At 44.2% G+C, this 21,741-nt stretch overlaps 1 protein-coding gene across 4 annotated transcripts in view; it reads left to right on the plus strand.

The window, feature by feature from the left end:
* The window catches only part of LOC311140536 (protein phosphatase 1 regulatory subunit 12A-like), a 62,914-nt gene that overhangs the window by 22,949 nt on the left and 18,224 nt on the right, over window positions 1-21,741 (plus strand). Inside the window, exons 3-16 of one of the 4 annotated variants that reach the window (XM_084175625.1) lie at window positions 5,343-5,461; window positions 10,942-11,101; window positions 11,787-11,931; window positions 12,085-12,159; window positions 12,410-12,501; window positions 12,825-12,985; window positions 13,664-13,800; window positions 16,401-16,664; window positions 17,401-17,492; window positions 17,909-18,028; window positions 18,639-18,791; window positions 19,179-19,343; window positions 19,719-19,880; window positions 20,955-21,045. In XM_084175625.1, coding sequence (XP_084031751.1) covers window positions 5,343-5,461; window positions 10,942-11,101; window positions 11,787-11,931; window positions 12,085-12,159; window positions 12,410-12,501; window positions 12,825-12,985; window positions 13,664-13,800; window positions 16,401-16,664; window positions 17,401-17,492; window positions 17,909-18,028; window positions 18,639-18,791; window positions 19,179-19,343; window positions 19,719-19,880; window positions 20,955-21,045 — 1,936 coding nt within the window. The remainder of the gene's footprint in view (window positions 1-5,342; window positions 5,462-10,941; window positions 11,102-11,786; window positions 11,932-12,084; window positions 12,160-12,409; window positions 12,502-12,824; window positions 12,986-13,663; window positions 13,801-16,400; window positions 16,665-17,400; window positions 17,493-17,908; window positions 18,029-18,638; window positions 18,792-19,178; window positions 19,344-19,718; window positions 19,881-20,954; window positions 21,046-21,741) is intronic. The other 3 variants (XM_084175626.1, XM_084175627.1, XM_084175628.1) reach the window with 3 other exon arrangements.

Here is a 21,741-nt window from a genome sequence, read left to right on the forward strand (position 1 = left end):
CCAAGAGCTTTCTTGTAGGTATTACCTGGAAGTTCTGTCCTTCAGACTTCCCTCTCACCCCTAAGGCAAATTAGTTTATTAAAAATAATTACAAAAGCTGTCGAACGTTCAGTTTAATCGTTTTCAGACAGTGGTGTTTGTCGATTGTTTTCATACAGTGGAGTCTACCTTATTGTCCCATTCTCTCCATATATCAGGGCTAGGCTGTTGTTGAAGACAAGGGCTCTCTTTTGTTTCACACAATGCAATGAGGAATGAAGGAGAAATGTGAAGGGCCTTGTCTGATATGGATGACTAATGGAGTGCTTTGGTCTTGGGCGGCTCTGGGCCCTGATGTGGGTGGTAGGAGCACATAGCAGCACCATTTTACCCCACAACACTGTCCCATAATGAGGCCTACAGAGCCGGAAAGGCAATGGCAGCCTTTTCCGCCAAGCCCTTTGGTGTCAAACCGACAGCCATCCGATGGCAGTAGTGCTGAGCGATTTAACCAACATTTCTGTAATTTTTTTTGGGCTATAAATAATTAATTGACCATCTGTTTAATTATTTGAATTCCATTTTGATAGTTTTTTTCTGTGAGCTCAATGCACAGTTCCTCCAGAGAAGTCAGATCAAGCCCGAACTGTGTGATGTAGTAGGGAGTTGTAGTTTCCAACAGGCCAATATTCTACATAGTTTAGCGCAGAAAACATGGTGATGACCTACAAAGACCATAGTCCATTGCGAGCCTACTTGTCCAGTCAACAGCACGGACCATCTGTTGGGCAGACACAGAGAAGAGACAAGAAGAACACGGATCGAGAGGGATAGAGCAGTTGCTTCGAGGTATCTTTGCCTGAAAATACATGATCTATGTGATAGTTGGTATTCGGCGGTCATAAAAGTAGGCTTTATTTACTTTGAAAAACTACTAAAAATAGAGATTTTGTCAGGGAGCATAGGCAGCAGCTCTATAGAGATGAGGACTTGGAATGAAATAAGTCATCGAATAAAACAAATGTAATATAGAGAACTTACATTTTTTTATTTAAGTAATGTGAATAAATGATTTCATAAGTAATAAGCAGTAGGGCTGGGCGGGATACCATATTTGACTATATACCGGTATTGATGCACAGACCGGTTTGGGTTTTTACTTCACCTTCTATAACAGTATTTCAATGTTTGGTTTGTTAAATGTGAATGTGATGCGTAATGTCAGTTTTTATAGTTTACTCTGTTTGCTACTTGCAAGTCGTCGCTCCTGCATGCCGCTTCCCACACCAAGCCCTGCCCCCTGTCACTCAAGGAGAGCAGTTCTTGGTGTTGCTCGACCACGAAGTCACGAGCACTTCACTTGCCGTTCACTCTGCAGTCTGCATGGTCAGACGCAACAAGATGTTGGTAACAAGTATGCTGCTTTCAAAGCCTTCTATAATTACACTATTAGTTTGTATCTTACTTTCTGCAAACAGCTAGTTTGTCTTTCCTTAGCACATTGTTAATAAAATAAAATGTGTTAGCCGCTAATTGCTAGTTAGCGGGCTAGCTAAATGGAGTCAGAGCAAACCTAGGTGGCTAATACAGCCTGATACCAGTGCTGGTGTAGACCTAGATCTGCATGTTTGTGTAATGGTATCTACTAAATCAGGGGAATAGGCGAAGCATGAATGTTAGCTAGCCAGCTATATAAAGAAGAGGAACGTAACAACGTATAGGGTCCCCTGGGAATCGCTGACCAACACTTTTGGTTCCGACCCTTACACAATAATTCCTCCCTGTCTTATTAATTTGTTGTCATGTCAAACAACAATGTATTCAAGGTGCTGCCCACTATATTCCAACTATTGAATTACAATAATTTGAATTATTGTGCTCCAGCAGGTATATCTCACTGGTCATCCCCAAAGCCAACACCTCCTTTGGCCGCCATTCCTACCAGTTCTCTGCTGCCAATGACTGGAACGAACTGCAAAAATCTCTGACGCTGGAGACTCTTATCTCCCTCACTAACTTTAAGCGTCAGTTGTCAGAGCAGCTTACCGATCACTGCACCTGTACACAGCCCATCTGAAATTAGCCCACCCAACTACCTCATCCCCATATTGTTATTTATTTTGCTCATTTGCACCCCAGTATCTCTATTTGCACATCATCTCTTGCACATCTATCATTCCAGTGTTAATACTAATTGTAATTATTTTGCACTATGGCCTATTTATTGCCTTACCTCCATAACTTGCTACATTTGCACACACTGTATATATATTTTCTGTTGTATTTTTTACTTTATGTTTTGTTTTACCCCATATGTAACTCTGTTGTTTTTATCACACTGCTTTGCTTTATCTTGGCCAGGTCGCAGTTGTAAATGAGAACTTGTTCTCAACTGGCCTACCTGGTTAAATAAAGGTGAAAAATAAAATAAAATTTAAAAATAAAAATTACATTCTATTTCCATGATTCCAACAGTACGCCAATAAACTAGGCCTAGATATTTTGCCCATATCATGCAGCAAGGGCATGGCACAGTGAGGAATTGATGAAAATGCTGATTTCGTTTTTTGAGGGAGCCGGGTTGGATTGAACAGTTTAAAACAAACAGAATGGAGAAAGCCCCGTTTGAAATCACTTATGTATGTGTTGCCACCCTAGGGTAACGAACTCCTCGTGAAGTATATTTAGAAATGTTTTTATTAGAACTTAAAGTACTGTCAAGTACGTCATAGATATTTTTATCTCTTGTGATAAACAATTTTGGCCATATCTCTCCGAGCCGTAATAAGCAGTATTGTGCAGTCACCACCATCTTGGGACTTTTTTATTAATTGTTTTATTTTGTGTTACAGCATTCAACCCACATAATGCATAGTGCGTTTAATGGCAAGAAAAATCCTTAAATCGAAAAACGCGATTTATTTTTTCATAATCAAACCGAACCGACCTCAAAAAGCTTGAATCGCTCAACACTAGATGGCAGGGTGAACTCCTAACCACAAGGCCCAACCACACCTTTTAAAACCCAGCTAAAATGGGTCGAAAGTGAATTCAAAAGAATGTGTAACGGCGGTCGCTGAATCTCCATTACGCGGGAAGTTACCGGAATGCACCGTTTTCAAGTGGTGTGTTCTAATGAGAAGGATCTGTGTATCTCCACGGCTTTAATTGGTAGCAGCAGGAGTCAAGATCTCCTGCTGTTCCAATAACCTCTTGAATCAGCCAGCGCAGGGCGAGAAATCAGTGAGGAAAGATAATTGGAGTGTGATTGACCAAAAAGGGTGAATCACTAGGCTAATTATGCAGTGAATATGTGTGAACTGGTTGTCTGATTTAGAGGCAGGGTACTAGAATGACAGCATGAAACTCCTCAGGTGTTTAGGTCAGTGGAGGGATAAAACCGGAAACCCTTCAGGTGAATATGGTGTAATTGCAGACTGCAATTCGGGGTGTTTCTTGATATCAGGAAACGCCAATTGATACCTGCCGTTGGTCAGTTCCGGAGACTGATGGTTTCTCATCACAGATTTGTTTACAAAGCAGGTTAGTATAACTAACATGGCAGGTTAGGTGAATTAGCGTGGCAGGTTAGGTGTATTAGCATGGCAGGTTAGGAGACTGAGGTTAAGGTTAGGAAAAGGGTTAGGCTTAGCTACAGTAGTCAACCACTGTTGTCCCCGACGAGAAAGAAACGGCCACGGACCAATGGCGAGCATCAATGGGTGTAACTTGATATCAAGAAACGCCTATATCAGAAAACGCCCCTAATTGCGGTCTGCAATTACACCATTCTCCCTCAGGTGGTTAGGTCAGTGTAGGGATATGTGCCTGGCCTTACCCAAGGTTGGGGATTTCTGCTACCAGTGGGTTGTGGCCAGGGTTTCCATTAGCCCGGTAATAGCTGACTGAAGTAAGTAAATGAGAAAGCTGATGAATAAAATTGGCGCCGGCCAATTGTCTTGGCAATATAATGCTTTTTAGCCTATTAATTGATGGAAATACCTGTCTATGTAAAGAAATTCCATCCATCAGTCCATAAAGTCCATCAGACTAAGACATGTGCTACTGAAATTGTACATGGTTATATTATGTACGAACAATGGTGCAACGCAAATAAAAATTATATTTTATAACAAATGCGCTTTCGCCCGCCTTGGATAGTAATAATATAATAATATGCCATTTAGCAGACGCTTTTATCCAAAGCGACTTACAGTCATGTGTGCATACATTTTTACGTATGGGTGGTCCCGGGGATCGAAACCACTACCCTGGCGTTACAAGCGTCATGCTCTACCAATTGAGCTACAGAGGACCAGTGGTGCACTGTCTGCGGTTCTGAAACACACCATGGCGCTGTTGAATTGGCGCCTTTTCCTAGACCATGTTGCTTCGATTAATTTTTTTTGTCGGGGACAGCCCTATTCACGTTAAACCGCTAGCTTTTGACAACGGTGTTTTCCCGATAATTGTATTATGGAACTAACATTTGCGCGTTGCCTACTGCGTTGTGCGCATATAGTTTTAAATAATAGTTGATCAACATTTTAAGCTAAACTTTCTGTTCTGTTGCATCATTCATTGGTTTTTAACGTGATATAAAAAAAAAAGCGTAGGGCTACTGGTTGTATGAATTTGTGATCTATCATCCCACAACGGTCCCAGAGGCGGTTTGGAGTCGGCTATTTCTTTCTCGACAAGCTGACCAATAGAATAGGTAATTTTGTTCTACTATGGGGATAGTAGATTGACAAAGGCTAGTGATTTTGCTGTTCGTTACTCGTCTTGTTGGCTGAGGAAAAGTAAATGTGGACGATTATTCTAACCTCTTCAAAGTGCGAATCAGATTTCGGTAAGAAGGACCACACATCGTTGTTCCTCGACTTGCAATTTCTGTTAATATGAATTACCATAATCTAAATGTGATTTCTGTCATTCTGAGTACCGCCTGGTAAATTAAAATGCTTTCCTAACGGAAAACCTGGTTGTGACGTACTGGTTTTCTTTAATATATTCACTCGACTGTGTTTCCCTGCAGGTGACGGGAACAAATTATTGACAGTTATGGTAATTGGTAAATGCATCTATTTTCCAATCCTGGTAAATGTCTTGCTAGAATTTGACCCATTTTTGTCTTCAAACTTTTCATAGGCCTAGGGTAGTAGCTTATAGAGGCCTACTACAGAATGAGATGGGCATGATTTCCTTGGCATTTTGATTGAACCTTTTTATTCACCTGGGTTAAATAAGAGACCTGATCCATCCATATTGATTCAGTGAATAATTAATTTACTACTACTGAATGTTACTAATACTACTTAGACGACTACTTACCTGTCCTAAGCGTGCGTGTGTTTGTGCAGGTTTCTGATCGGCCAGGGGGCCAGCGTGGGGGTGGTGAACAGCGAGGGCGAGACGCCACTGGACATTGCTGAGGAGGAGGCCATGGAGGAGCTGCTGAAGAATGAGATCAACCGACAAGGTACAGACGGACCGCAGCACTGACTCACTGTCTGCCCCACACTGACCTGCTAGTCAACGACTCTTTCATCTCTGCTTTCAGTTGAACCATTGCCAGTCAAACATTGTCGACCAAGCGTATCATTAATGGGACTTTTTACATCGATATGTAATTGGAAGGGAAGTGCTCAAAACGACACAATGGAAATGTTTTTCATAAAGTTTTCAAATTAGATTACTTTTTAATGACGTGTGCTGCTACTTTGCTAGCATCATTCTGTGTTTTCTACAGACCAGGCAGTTATGCACTGCCTTTCCAAATAGACCAGTTAAGAGAGAAGAGAGTTGTTGTGTGTGCAATGGATCGTGGTAAATGCATCTAGGCCGCTGTGGCCTCCGGTCATATCAGGCAAAAAGTCTTGGCAGGCCTCCAGTGGCGTGCACTCAGCTTGGTTCAATAGCACTGCAGCCGCCATGGCCAACAAGCTCACTGGTCTGGTCTGACTCCCCCTTCACTACTCCACCCAATACCCTGCTTACATACATGATGTTCAGGTATGTCATGCGTGTACAGTGTCATAAAGCATTTATGAAATCAAGTGAAACCCAGAGTCCCGGCAGCTGCGACGCTTTGCCTCAGTGGAGAAGTTACATAATGGAGATTAATGTGATCCACTTAAACTCTGGGTTTCTCTTTGTGATGATTCTAAACTGGATGGAAGGGTTTTTCTATTTTTGGGCCTGGGTGTTCTTGAAATGATGGGAGGCCTTGTTCAGATGTGCTAATGGCCCCGGGGATGAGTCCTGAGTGGCGCAGTGGTCTAAGGCACTGCATCGCAGTGCTAACTGTGCTACTAGAGATCCTGGTTCGAATCCAGGCTCTGTCGCAGCCGGCCGCGACCGGGAGACTCATGGGCGGCGCACAATTGGCCCAGCGTCGTCCAGGGTAGGGGAGGGAATGGCCGGCAGGGATGTAGCTCAGTTGATAGAGCATGGCGTTTGCAACGCCAGGGTTGTGGGTTCGTTTCCCACGGGGGACCAGTATAAAAAAATAAATAATAATGTATTCACTAACTGTAAGTCGCTCTGGATAAGAGCGTCTGCTAAATGACTAAAATGTAAATGTAAATGTAAATGGATGAACCGCTCCTCTGCTCATGATGCCGCTGCGTTGTCGGCAGATAATGGTGCTCTCCTTTGCCTAGTAGCCATTCCAAATGCACCTCTCTTTTCAAATCCACTAAGTGTGGCTGGACACCTTTGCACGGTTTACATTGTTAGCCATGCTAGCCACCCAGCCATAATTAGAAGTTAGGTAGCAGCTTAGCTTTTCAGACAGCAGGCCCACCCCCTCTGTCATTTGCACCCTTGTCTGCTGAGGTTGAGCCTCCCCTGAGGTGTAGACCAGTAGTAGAACTAGGGCTGTGCGATATGGCCTTAAATATCATATCACAGTATTCACGGTATGTTATGTTTTTGAATAATAGTTATACATTTGCTTTATGAGTATTGCGTGACCCTACAGTGGCAACACATACATTCTAAGTGATTTCAACGGGTCTTTCTCCATTCTGTTTTATACTGTTCAATTAAACTTCAACCTAAAATAATTTCCTGCATTTCCATCAATTTCTGCATTTCCTGCACTCATTTGAGAATTTCCACACTGGCACATAGGGCTGCACGATATGGGCAAAACTAGGTTTTATTTTTAACCAAATGTTGCGATTGGACTTGGGATTTTAGATCAAAACACTTGGGTGAACTGTTGGAATCATGGAAATAGAATGTTTATTCTAATTACATAGTTAGAATATAATTAATAGTGGGCATTTTGAATAGTGTTAAATGCCCAGGAGGAGTTATTGTGACAGGATAAGAACCAAAGTGATGGTCAGTGTTTCTTAGGGGATCCTATAATTTTTGGCTACATTAAATGTTTCTTCATGTAGCCAACATATTCATGCTTCACCTATACCTCTTTTGATTTAGAAGATACTGTTGCACAAACAACATGCTGATTTAGGCCTACACCATCACTGGTATCATGCTGTGTTAGCTAGCTACGTTTGCTCTAAGTACATTTATTAGCTAGCTAGCTAACTAGTGGTTAGCATTAGCGGCTAACATGATGTAGCTAAAACGTACTAAGAAAAGACAAACTAGCTGTTTGCAGATGTAAGAAACACAAACTAAGTGTAATTATAGAACGCTTGTGGATTTATATTAAGAAGCAAAGTAGAAACATCGTTGTCCAAGCCTTTTTTAAATATGCAAAGCGTTATCTGATCAGTGACACTACAGATAATTAATTTGTCGACGGGCAGTTACACTGGCAATTAGTTTGCAGCAGAGTTGCAGGACGAATAGAATGCCCAGGCTGTTGGATGGAACTCCACATAGGGAATGAATTCATGCGCATTGTTCTTGACCTTACCACAATAAGGGCTAGAGCAGCTCTCCATTCTCCATGTTCAGTAAGGTACAGTTATGGAACAGTGTTGTGTAACTCCCTCTATGTTTTGTAATGTGATTTTATCTTCCTGTCTCATGGTCTCTTCTCTAACGAGATACCGTCATGGGGTTATACTCGTTAAGGAGCCACCACTGTTCCCCCACGGCCAGGTGGCTGGCCACACCTTCAGATCCCCTCTCTGCCTCCCAGACAGTAGCTCCACGCCAGCCAGGTGACTGGGCTGCCTGTACCCCACTACTCCCTCTATAGCTGCCCATAAGGGCTGTCTCTGGTCAGTGTCTTGGGGTAATTTTAGTTTTGGCTAGTCAGCAGGTTTACCCTCAGCTGAATTTAGTCCTGTGTTGTCACATCCTCAGGTCCAGGCGACTTTCCTCTGAGAGGATTCTCATGTTTGCTCCAAGGCAGATTATTTTGGAAATTTTCATTTTGGCTTTACCAGACCATATGTAGGCCTAGCTTTGAGAGAGAGGTTGAGGAGGGAGAGTGGTGGGGACTTAATGAGTCAGTTTTTGGTCTACTGGCTTTTCTCTGTTTATTTTCTCAGCGTCCCGGTAGAAGGTGCAATATTCTCTTTTAAAATCGGCTTTGAATGTGTGCCAGTTCCTCCGCCAGGTTGCTGTTTTGAAGTCCTACTTAGGATCTATTAGTCTCCCTGCCTTTTTATAGAACCAGTATAGGCTACTCCCTAAAACAATTTCCCTGCACTCTAGGAAGCGATAGGCCCTATTGTAGCAGATGCAATAACAATTTATACAGGCCAATTACTGCAAGGCTAGTAATGTTGATAATGCCTTGAATAATAGACTTCCCTGCCTTGCTGGTGCATTTGTAAAACATGCATATGTGAGGTTATGTACATCTCTCACCTTTTGTACCACAGTCCACGCGTTCCACTCATACAGGCTTTATGCGCTGCAGCCCAGCCGAATAAAGGACTAATTGAGATCCATTATGACAGCAGTGTATTGTGTGTTACACTGTAATGGCATCACATGGGCTGGACTAAAGGGCAAAGCTTTACTGAACACTGCAGCTATGGTGCCATCTGCCCTAACTCTAACCCAAGGCCAGCCTGAACCTATTCATTCAGTTCTGTATTGGAAAAAATCTCTGTTTTACATTTACGTCATTTAGCAGACGCTCTTATCCAGAGCGACTTACAGTTAGTGAGTGCATACATTATTTATTTTTTATTTTTTCATACTGGACCCCCTTGGGAATCGAACCCACAACCCTGGCGTTGCAAACGCCATGCTCTACCAACTGAGCTACATCCCTGCCGGCCATTCCCTCCCCTACCCTGGATGACGCTGGGCCAATTGTGCGCCGCCCCATGGGTCTCCCGGTCGCGGCCGGCTACGACAGAGCCTGGATTCGAACCAGGATCTCTAGTGGCACAGCTAGCACTGCGATGCAGTGCCTTAGACCACTGCGCCACTCGGAACAGCATGGTCTAAGGCACTGGATGATGGAACATTCATCATGCAGTGAGTTAGGGATTTCACTCATAGACCCTCGCCCATTCCCCTTTCAAATGGGGCTTATTTATTCCATGCAGCCAGACGTCATAGTGACCCAAGGTGTCATTGATGAAAGGAATGGAAAACTCAATGCAAAGGCTTATAGTTTAGCTAAAAGTATTTTTGTCACAACAATTAACTCTTACTGCACAATGAGAAAGTAAAACCGAACTGTGGTGAGCTTTAATTTCTTCCCACGATTGAAATGCAGCATGAAGACAAGCGGTGCTCTGTCAGTGAATTTGTGCAGGAATTTTTACCAAGGTCCCCTAGCTGACAGATCTACATCCCATCGTCCCCTGTGTTCTCCTCCGCTGGCGCCAGGCCAGAACTTCTGGCTGGAGTTAACTGCTCCCTGTCCATCCAGCCTAACACACTGTCAGACAGTTGGAATCTTCTTTTGCCCTTTTTATTTCGTCACGCTTCAGTTCACTAATCTCATCAACCATGACAGGTACAGTGTTAACAAGGCACTTAACCAGCACTGATTTAACCAATGTCTATCTGTTTATGAATCAAATCAGACTATTCCTGGACCTTATGATATTTGGTCTTAGTCAAAATCTTGTTTCTTTTTGAATGCTGCTTGACTCTCCTTGGCCCTCTCATGAATGGAAAAATAAAGTAATTTCATGAACGGATAGAAAAAGAAAGTCCAGCCTTTTTTGCAGGAGCTGACAAATGAGGGATGATGGTCATCATACGAGGAACTCAAAACCTATAGGACCAGCTGAAGTGTAGTTGGCTTCCACCCCAGAGCACTTATACTCATTGTTTATGTAGTTGAGCACAATCAACTCACAGCTGAGTAGTCAGACGCACCTTCAACAGTCGCTCCAAACTTCAGCCGTCTCGCGTTCCAGTCGAGTGTCAACAAGACAATACACGCCTGTTCCTGCTACAGCCTGTATCCTGTAGAGTGCCAGCCTATACCTTAGACATACTGACCCACATGGAAAACTTAGGCCCTATGTTTGCTCTCAGTCCCAGAGCAGTGATAACATTTACAAAATATTGAAATAAGCAATTTGTCAGAGGTCAGACACTCCATCAGCCTCTAGTGTAGTCTATTGAAAAGAGTGCTAGCTTTCCTCCCAGTCACTTTGCACAACCAAGTGGATTATTTGCTTAAACTACATGCCTGCATGGCTTGGATTTTGACATCTCACCATACAAAGGATGTCAAATGTCCATAGCTCGCTTACAACACTGTGTAAACCATAGGGAGGTTTTAGCCTGTGCTTGTGTAATATTCCAGGTCAGATTTCTGTTGTGTAAAGGGTTCCATTTTCAAGTCTTTTGAATCACTTCTGTAATGTTCTAATGTTGGTTCCCTGGGGTTTAATGCCAGACAGGCAGCATTATTTCCTGACTCTTTCTGCCTTCTACTGCTCTTTGTAGCCTAGATAATCTCAAGTGTTTATAGGGACGTGCCTCTCTTTAAGTAGCCGTTAATCCACTGAGGCCAGACTAACAGTGGTCACCGTTACACTCCGCCCCCACCAGGCGTGGACATCGAGGCGGCCAGGAAGGAGGAGGAGCGGATCATGCTGAGGGACGCCCGGCAGTGGCTCAACAGCGGAACCATCAACGATGTCCGACACGCCAAGTCCGGGGGGACCGCGCTCCACGTCGCCGCCGCCAAGGGATACGCAGAGGTTTTAAAGTAAGTCCAGACTCCTTACCTCGCCTTTACCGCTAACAAGCTGTAGCCAATCTTTGGATCTTTTTTTTATTTTAGACTCATCACCTTTATTAACACTGATTTTTAAAAGATATTTCCACGTACATATTGTCGTTATTTTAGTCCGTGTTAGGTATTTGTTGTTCTTAGGTGGATGCTGCTTATAGCCATGTCCCTTGTGGGATTTTACTACATTACTGTATCAATGGTTATCAAGAGCACATCTCCAGCTCTGGCCTGTCAGTACAGACAGACTGCCTAAGGTAGGGACTACAGCACCCTATCCATCTGATCCTGGGAATGCAGCCAACAGTCTCCCACACACTCCACTGCCATAGTTGGCTAACACTAACATCTACCATGTTGAGGACCAGATACTTTGAGGTCAACATTTTTCCTGTCCTGCAAGACGTTTATTGACTGAAATATGGTTCGTAAACCTTTTGCACAAATGTATTTGCGCTTATGCAAATAGTTGATAGAATACTTTTTTGGTTTATTTGTGCCTAACTAATAGGAAATACAGCCATAATGCTGGCACAGCAACAAAAGCCTGGACACTGGCAACGACTGATAAGATTAGGTTGCAGCACCAAATCCAAGAAAACAAGTTTAGCTAAATCTCATAAACACTATTTTTGTTCCCCCCTCCCTCTGTGCCCCCCAGGCTTTTAATCCAAGCAGGGTATGATGTAAATATTAAAGACTTTGACGGCTGGACCCCGCTCCACGCTGCTTCACATTGGGGCAAAGAGGAGGCCTGCAGGATACTGGTGGAGAACCTGTGTGACATGGACCTTATCAATAAAGTGGTGAGTAGTACTTCTACTGAGTCTCCGTCCTCTTTCCATACCTTCTACGGTTCAGTTGAATATGGAGCATGTACTGTACTCTTCATGTCCTGTACTGCACATCTGTGCTCTTCTCATAACACTAGTTCTGAGAATTGTGTGTTTCCTCCTCAGGGTCAGACAGCTTTTGATGTGGCAGATGAAGATGTCCTTGGCTACTTAGAGGAATTACAGAAGAAGCAGACTCTGGTAAGCCAGTGTGTGGCTAATGCTTTCGTAAGAGCTTTCATTTGAGCCTGGATGAACTGCATAACCTGTTTATAATAGCTTTCAAAAGTGAAACTGAGAGTCACTGGTATATGCCTTGCAGGTGTAAGCATTGCAGAAGCCCTTGATCAAATCTGACAACTTTTTTTTTTTTTACGACTGAAAGCTTGAAGTTCTGGCGTTAGGTACTAACTGCTGTCAATCATTATGCATTTTTTTTCTCCCATTGCAGCTCAATAGTGAAAAGAAGGATGTTAAGAAGTCTCCCTTGATAGAAACGACAACCACTGGGGACAACAATCAAAATCTAAAATCCATTAAGAGGTAAATGTCCTGGTCGGGGGGGGAAATGGGGTGACGTAAGGGAGTCACTCAGTGAAAAACGGTCCTATAATGGATTCTCAGTCTTTTATGCATCAATCCCCAGGGTAGGTCTAGGCCACGGGGCAAACCATGGTTAAAGTGCCTGTTTTGAAATATATTTTCAGTGCTTTGAAAGTAGCTCTAAGTCATTGAGGCCCTCTGATAATACAGAGGGGAATGAGTTTATGGGTATTGTTACTCTGAAATGGAGCACACATCTTTGTAGTCTAATAATAATGAATCCATGCAGGCTGAAAGTACCAAACGTTCTGTGTGTGTTCCAGCAAAGAGACCCTCCTCCTGGAGCCCGAGAAGCCCGCCCCGCGCATCGAGACCCTGGAGCCGGAGAAGGTGGACGAAGAAGAGGAGGGCAAGAAGGACCAGGAGTCCAGCTGCTCCAGCGAGGAGGAAGAGGAGGAAGACTCTGAGTCTGAGACTGAAGCCGGTACGTTCCACCTACTGTAATGGTACAATAACCTCAATGGCAGGCAGGGTGTTTCTAAACCTTGACCTGATTTCAATCTAAGCCATTAGCACAGAGTCCAAGTCTGAAGAAGACCTTAGAACCTGTATACATTAGTTGAACACATTGTAAATGTTGTAGTGTTTCGTAGATGTACTCTTTTGAACTGTCTGTATACACTTATTGCAACATCATCATGAACATTGTTGTCTGTGACATCACCTATGGTCGTTATCTTTATGAAAAAGTATAAACACAAAAACGACAGTCTGCATGACATCAGCAAAATATGGTCCAAAAAGCATTCTTGCTCTATTTTAACACCAACAAACCCATCCGTTAAAAAATGTTGGTACATGTCAATCTAGCAAGCCAGACCACTAAAAATACACATTTATAAAGAGGGGTTTGGCGCTAGCTATTTAGCTAGCTAGCTAGCTAGCTAACCAGTTCATATGATCATCAGACCATATCTTACAAACAACAGTTGCAACGACGGTCTGCAGACAGTCGACCTGAGTATAAATTATACCCATCACTATCCCTGTTATCCAATGTTGATTTTGCCAACGACACTTGTCTCATTTGTGGTTAGATTAAGTATAAACCAGCCTTTATGCCTCAGTAACTCATCCTCGCCCATCTATTCCTCCCTTCCAGACAAGAGCAAGGCGCCTGTCCCTGTGAGCAACAGTAACGGCACTACTGTGGTGCCAGCGCCGACCAGCGTTACGGCGTCCTCCACCTCCCCAACCAGCCCCACTAACCAGGTGACTCCCACCTCGCCTGTCAAGAAGGTACGGCCTGGTGGATAGGTCCACTGCAGTCCTCCACTAGTCCTCTTCAGCCTCTTCTGCAGAGAGTTTATCACGCCTTTACAGCTCCCACTACAGAAGCACTCTTTTCTAGAGATTCACATGACTGATCAAGTGGTTCCGTGTCCCAGAAGTTTGTTAGTTATAGAACCCAAGAGGAAGGTTTAATCGCTGATGCGTTAGGATGTAACCTGTCATCCGGGATACATAGCCATGCCTGAGCTCCGTTTATGAATGCAGCTTTCACGCGAGTCCCTGGGATGAGACAGTCAACGCCTCCACTGTTATACAGGTCGATATAATTCACTGTCTATTTAGTTAAAGCTTTAACACAAACCCACGTTTCACGCTTGGCTCAAGTTACACAGGGTTTACTTAAAGGGGGTTACGTGGGATTTGACTCCCGTCACATGAGTAGTACAACACTTGGGTAGGTTTTGTTGTCGCCGTCTACGGTACACTGTGAACAGAAACTAGTGTCACAGAGGCCCAGGGCGCTATAGTTACGATTAGTTGAACAGGAGCTCTGGTCTTCAACAAACGTGGCAGTGGTTGTACATGGGGGTGGGTAGCCATTGTTCGATGGTGTTAACGGTACACTGTAACACTGTTGACCCCTGGAAGGACACGGGTAAGGGCATCAGTCAGATATTTTAGCAGTGTTGATTATTACAAGACACAATGTGGATGGGAATTTATAATTCAAAAATGGCCCCACAGTTTCCCTATGTCTGCTGCCCTCTGCAGTGCAGATGTGGCATTGCAGCTGACTGAATGTACTCGGTGACCTCAGTCATACTGTGCCTTTCAGTGTTGGCCTGTTACTCTCTTTAGAGGGAACTTGTGCGTTATCCCCTCATAAGACCTGAGGTGGTGGACTTTATAGTAATAGTCGTTTTTAGTATCTTGCCTTCAACACAACTGGCACAGTATCATTCAACTAGAAAAACTAAGCTACAAACAATACCCTGTCTACACTTCCCTTCTGTTTTTGCGTCTCATTAAGGTCCAACATTTTGAAACGGTCACGTTTTCCCTTTTGAAGTTATGTGCCTAAGGACATTTCTCCCATCGGATGTATCCTCCCATCTGATTGCATTTTCTTGGTGGACTCTGCATTCAAACCGAAGTCAAGACTATGAAATATACCCATCACTATCCCTGTTATCCATATTTCCTGTTATCTCTCTTGTAGAAATGCTCTCATTCCCCTCCTACTTTAATGCCTAGCACAGACACAACACGATGTCTTCTGTCTAACGAGTGATCAAAACAATTAACAATGTCCGCTTTGAGACTAGCATTGTCTTGTCTTTTCAAAAAGCCTCTTGTGCCCTGCGAGAGCTGTCACTCACTCAACCAATAGAAACGATTGACCCCCTGGTCAGTAAACCTTGTGTGGTGTGATCAGGCCTTAAAATATATATTTGTCTCTCTCTGTGCTAGGAACTGTATCTTTGCTGCTGCTTCTGTCTCTGTACTCTGTTTCTGTTTCTCTCTTGCTCTCCCTCTACTAGTATTTTTGTCTCTCTTTCTCTCTGTCCGCCCCTCTCTCATCATGGCTCTTGTCTTGGTTGGCTTTAGTCTGATTATATTACTGCCCTCATGCCTGTGGCGGAGCCAAGCTGTCCTGCATTGTGGCGTCAAGGCTTGCGCAAAACTGGCATTTCTCTTGGTCCCAAAAAACCCATGGTGAGGCATTGGTGTGTGTTCCAGAGTTATTAGTTACCCTGCCCTTGTTACCTCCGCACCAAACGACAACTTGCCTACTCACCTGACCTCAATGGCACATCCAGTCAATACTCTTGCTAACCCCCCTAGTGACATTTTGTTCTGCATGGGTCTTCAAACACACTGTCCTAAAATGCTTTCTCTGTGTGTCTGTGGCTCATGTGCTCCAACTAGTATGTGGTCTGTTTGTCTCTGTTGCCGTTTATGTTTGCAGTGTAACAGTGTGCCCAAGGCTTGTGTTAGCCCTCTAAACCCTAACAGGTTGAATTGACCCAGTCCCATCCATCCATGCACTAACTGGAGTTCATCAGTGAACACTGTTTATTCTCTTTGGTGTCTGATTGTAGACCTGCCACTGCCGCTCAGTGTAAGGAGTTTTTACTCTGTCCCTCAGTCAAAAGTCTAATATCTGAGTTGATTTATTTTACCTTTTATTTTAGCTGGGAGTCCCATTTGAGACCAAGCTCTCTTTTTCAAGGGAGACGTCGACTAGATGTGGTTATATTATTTCTAGGGGTACAAGTCACTTGTAGTGTTTTCAGCATGTCTCCAGACTTTCAGTTCCCCCTTCAACATGCGCCTGTACTCAAAACGTCCCCTGCATTTTGTTGTCAATCCATGACACGTTCTCAAGCGCTGCCAGAGATCAGACAGTAGCCTCTGCAGATTCATTCCACACCAAAACTCCTTTGCTTTTTGACCTCTTGATTAACCTCTGTGGACTGCTGTGTTGTTCACCCCAGAAAACTAAACCCCGGACTGCTGCCTTCGTCTGCTCTCTGTATAAACCCCCTTTATTAACGAGTCTAAGCTAACCACTAACCCCTCCTCTCCCCTCTCTCTCCCCCCAGGTGGCCCAGCAGGTGTCCCCTGCCGGTAAGGTCTCTCCTAAAGAGGTCTCCCCTAAAGATAAACAGGAGGATGACAAGACTAAGAAATCGGACGTGTCCCCGGCGTCGTGGCGCCTGGGCCTGAGGAAGACGGGCAGCTACGGGGCGCTGGCGGAGATCACAGCCACTAAGGAGGCCCAGAAGGAGAAGGACACGGCCGGGGTGATGCGCTCGGCCTCCAGCCCCCGCCTCTCCTCCTCCCTGGACAACAAGGACAAAGAGAAGGTCAGTAGCTAACTAACGCCATACTGTCTGACCCAGGCATCAGTCCCCATCTGACCCAGGCATCAGTCCCCATCTGACCCAGGCATCAGTCCCCATCTGACCCAGGCATCAGTCCCCATCTGACCCAGGCATCAGTCCCCATCTGACCCAGGCATCAGTCCCCATCTGACCCAGGCATCAGTCCCCATCTGACCCAGGCATCAGTGCCGTCATAATGTGTCCCTATCTGACCTAGTCGTTAGTGCTGACACAATATCATCATATACTTGCTGTATGTCTCTATAGGACCCACTCAGTGCCCCTACTATAATATAATGTGTCCCTGTCTAGCCTAGTCAATAGTGCTGATACTATATATATTTGGATAAGTGTCTGCTAAATTGCATTATATATATATATATATATATATATATATATATATATATATATATATATATATATATATATATATATATATATATATATATATATATATATATATATATATATATATATATATATATATATATATATATATATGCTTTAATGTGTTCAAAGCTTTGAAACGGATGTCATCGTTCATATTAAGATGAAGTTGATGGTTCACCGTTCCAGACTGTTTTGAAAAGTTGCATTGCTAGATTGAAGTTGAAATCCACAGTCGACAGAGACTAGTTTGTTGGCTGGGTGTATGCATGTAGCATGCGTTTGTGTTTAGGAGCTCAAGCAAATGGCTACAATGTTGTTTCATGTGCAGGAAAAAGACAAAGGAGCCAGACTTGCCTATGTTGCCCCCACCATCCCCAGGAGACTGGCCAGTACATCAGACGTTGATGAGAAGGAGAACAGGTGAAGCGCCAGCGTTGTCCCTCTGAAGGGAAAAGTGCATTGACAGGAGCGCCACCTGCTGTTCACTGCTGTGTGTTACAGGCCAAAAGCAGCACTGCATGTTGTGGCTTAATGTAGCTGCTCTGCTGCCTCTGAGTACTTCAGTTTACAATGAAAAATCCTCATACATATTTCTATCAAGTGTAGCAATTAGTTACAGGAAAATAATATTCTCACAATGTTCACATTTGGCCAGCATCAGATTGACAAGAATAGAATATATAAATATCAGTCATTGATACTTTGTTAGTCATTGTGATTTACATTTCAATCTTAGAATTTATCGAGTATTTACTTGTTGTAGCACAAGGCTACTGGTCCTTGCCTGTATATTGTGGAGCCCTAGGTGCTATTGTAGTGTGTGGTTCCAATCCCAGGGACTCTGCTGCTAGTCTGGTACGTAGCGGCTCCTACACCAGGAGACGCTGGGACGATGAGCTGAAGAACAGTGAAGGAAGCGCTTCCACCAACCGAACAACACCCAGTTATCAGCGCAGGTTAGCCACGCTTCACTATATGCTACCCCTCAGAGTCCTCAACCTGACCGAATCACTACACCAGATCAGTGCGCCATCTTCCATTCATTCAGTACTAGTTCTGGACATAGTTGTTAAAAATTAATAACCAAACTAACAATGTTGTGGATATATCCAGTTACACTTTAGTTGACTCTTAGTAGTTTTGCTCATTCCTCATTTCGATTTGATTTCGGAGTGTCATTTGAAAAACGTGCATGTACATGATTAACATGCAAACAGCTACTGAGAAAAGCCATGCAAATCAGTCCAACGGCTCTCTGTCACAAACGCCACAGTCTCTTGCATGACTGTACAAGTCCTGTCAGGTTTCTGTGCCTTTCGTTTCTCTATACTACACACCAGGTTCTACATTACTATCTGCCATTGTCACGCTCTTACAGCCTGCAAGGTTCCAAAACTACATTACCCAGAATCCATCCCTATGACACAAGAAACCGAGACGTGTATCAGAGCTTAGTTTTTATACATGTTATGCGTGTGTATGTATGTTATATAAATGTGTGTGTGGTTTGTGCACCCTCTTGCTAACATGCCAATCTCGTCCCCCCCCACCCCCACACACTGCCAGCACGTCCCACACGCTAACGCTAGGGCGGAGCGGCAGCACGCGGGACGTGCCAGCCAAGTCCTCGTCCGCCTCCAGCTTGGACCCTAACACCTGTAACACTAAACTCTGGCAGTCGCCCGCCTCCCACTACCAGTCTTACAGCATTTACCGCAGGTATACCACCAGCCCCCACTCAACAACAACCTCTCCACCTCCACTGTCTGTCACCTGTCTGTCGGTCTCGGCTACATAAGTGTTGTGCAGTTCAATGCGTCTTTGTGACTTTGTGGTGTTCTCTTGACCATCCCATCAACTAAAGAGAGATCAACCCCATTTTGGAACACTGGGTAATGGCTAATGGAGAGGAATTCGTCTTCAAAGGCCATAGTGTTAACTGTTTTTGATCGCCTAGTTTTCAGAACGTGTCATTCCTGTTACTGTTTTACTAAAGGTATGGGTAATGGGTCCTCTCCTTTCCATCCTATCTTTCACTCTCCTTCCCTCGTCCTCTTTCCCGTTCTCTCGTTCCTTCTCTGACTGTTGTTCCACTGGTATCCACAGTGGTTCCTTTGGCAGGAGGCACGAGGACCTGGGTTCGACCACCTCTTCCTCCACTAGCACCACCACCACCTCGTCTGTTACCTCGCCCACCGGCCACCGTGACCGAAGCCTGCTCTCCAGCCTGGGCTCCTCCACCCGCACCGGATCCTCCAGCCTCACCAGCAGGTACACACACACACACACACACACACACACACACGTAACACATGCATGTAACACGCACAGAGATCTCCCCAAAGAATGTAAGCGGGGTGCTGCGGCACTATGTAAAATAAATGCGTCTAAAAAAAATTGTTTTATTTGTTATCATATAAGGCAATCTTTTGGCTCTAGATTGTGGGAAATGGCAGTTACAGGTGTTAAAAAATTCAAAAATCTCTGTGCGAAAGGGGGACACTGCCCCCCTCCGAGCAGAACCCCCCTCCATTTTCAGCAGCATCACCTTGTTAAAAAATCCTGGGGAGAACCCTACACACACGTGCATATAAATGTAAAAATGTTAGTCCTATTTTGAAGTGTGTATAATTGTGTGTGGATCAGGTACTGGGCAGAGGAGAGTGCGGAGAGGGAAAAGGAGCGTGAGAAGGAGTCTGCGGCTGTCATCCCTACGATTAACACTGGTTCTACCACCACCACCACGTCCACTACTGGCACTATCATTGGCTCTGACGGCAGGGAGAGACGCAGGTCCGACACGCGCACGTACGCGCACCCCCCCACCTACACACACCTACTCAAATGCAAACATGCACACACACACGGATGCCCACACGTGGCACCCACAGGGGAAAAACAAGGATGTCACTGATACACACCTTTTTTACACAACACTCACGTCTCTTCACTTGTTTATGCAACTACAAACAATGGAATAACTGCAGTCTCTCAGAAAGCAGAATATCTTGAAGCTAGCAGGATCCTGTGTTATTTGAGATTGCATCGCCTCTGTTTGAGAATGGGGTGTGATCTCCTCCAGTGTGTACACACTGGAGGAGGAGCGGGAGTCTGTTAAAATGAATGGGGTTAAGAGCTCGTCTTCCTGTGAAGTCACTGCTGCTGAAAGAAGCCACCTGTTCTGGGAGGGGTCTAGAACCCTGACTGCTTCAGAAAGTTCTCCTTATAAGGAAGATGGGTTTCTCAAGGCCGTGCCAAGGCTCACAAGTGATTGAGTTCATATTTTTGTATGGGATGGAGAAACACATTCCCCCGTCAAAGAAAGCACTAGACTTAACTGTCTTTGCGCCCTCAATATTAGCCATTTCTTTTAGACTGATGCTAAATAAAAGGTAAAAGGAGATAAAATATCTCCACAGCTGATAGTACAATACAAATCTGGATGATTAAACGGAGCTGAACAGAAAGAATACCTGGATGTTAGATTTAGTCATTTTAGATTTGGTTACTTACTTGAAGTGGTGTCAGGCTCATTCTATCATCCTCATGCTATCATCCTCATGCTTACGTGTGGCTTTAGCTTGTCCTTGTTTGAGTTGCAGCTCCTACCTCACGCCTGTCCTTGTTTGTGTTGCAGATCGTACCTCACGCCTGTCCTTGTTTGTGTTGCAGCTCCTACCTCACGCCTGTCCTTGTTTGTGTTGCAGCTCCTACCTCACGCCTGTCCTTGTTTGTGTTGCAGATCGTACCTCACGCCTGTCCTTGTTTGTGTTGCAGCTCCTACCTCACGCCTGTCCTTGTTTGTGTTGCAGATCGTACCTCCCGCCTGTCCTTGTTTGTGTTGCAGATCGTACCTCACGCCTGTCCTTGTTTGTGTTGCAGATCGTACCTCACGCCTGTCCGGGATGAAGAGTCTGAGTCCCAGAGGAAAGCCCGCTCCAGACAGGCTAGACAGTCCAGGAGGTCTACCCAGGTTAGTCTAGACACTTGTCCTGACGCTGCTTCTGAACTGGGCCTAAATGGCTAACCAAATACTTTCTGGGGTTTACAAAAAGAAAACAACATGCTGTTAAATGCAGTGTCAACTGAGTCACTTCTTATTGTACTTTGTAATGGTTCATGGTTAGTCCATTTCTCTACTACAAGAGTCACACATATATATATATTTTTTTTTTAAAAGTCATGTTAATGTTAGCAAGTGTTCTGCCATAATGTGGCTTGGGGTAATATAGCTGAACTGATTGTTGTTAAAAAAAGTTATTTCCAGTTTGTTTTATTGCCGAAACAAACACATTTGTATAAGCTGGCACACATTGCTAAGCGTGGCGAGTTTTAATGAGGAGATTGTTTACAAGCCATAGGAAATTGGGCTATTCCTTTTCCTCTCCCCCAACAAGCTCAACTTTCCATGCTGTCGCTAATACTACCTGAAATAACTAAATATGGTGCAGCTTAAAATGCCCTATTAAATTGTCTACTTTTTATAACATAATGTTCACAGTGCAGTAAGTGAATGCCTGAAATTAGTTGTAAATGTTCCTCTTCCAAAACGCAGATAACTGCCATTTAGTAGTTTTTCCCTCCATGAAGAAATCAAAATGGCCAAATAAAAACATTGCTCCTCTAACCCTTTTCGACACAGAGATTCACTCAATTCTCTCCGTTTCCT

This window comes from Coregonus lavaretus, assembly GCF_964263955.1.
Source record: "Coregonus lavaretus genome assembly, chromosome: 13".
In the NCBI taxonomy this organism is placed as follows: Eukaryota; Metazoa; Chordata; class Actinopteri; order Salmoniformes; family Salmonidae; genus Coregonus; species Coregonus lavaretus.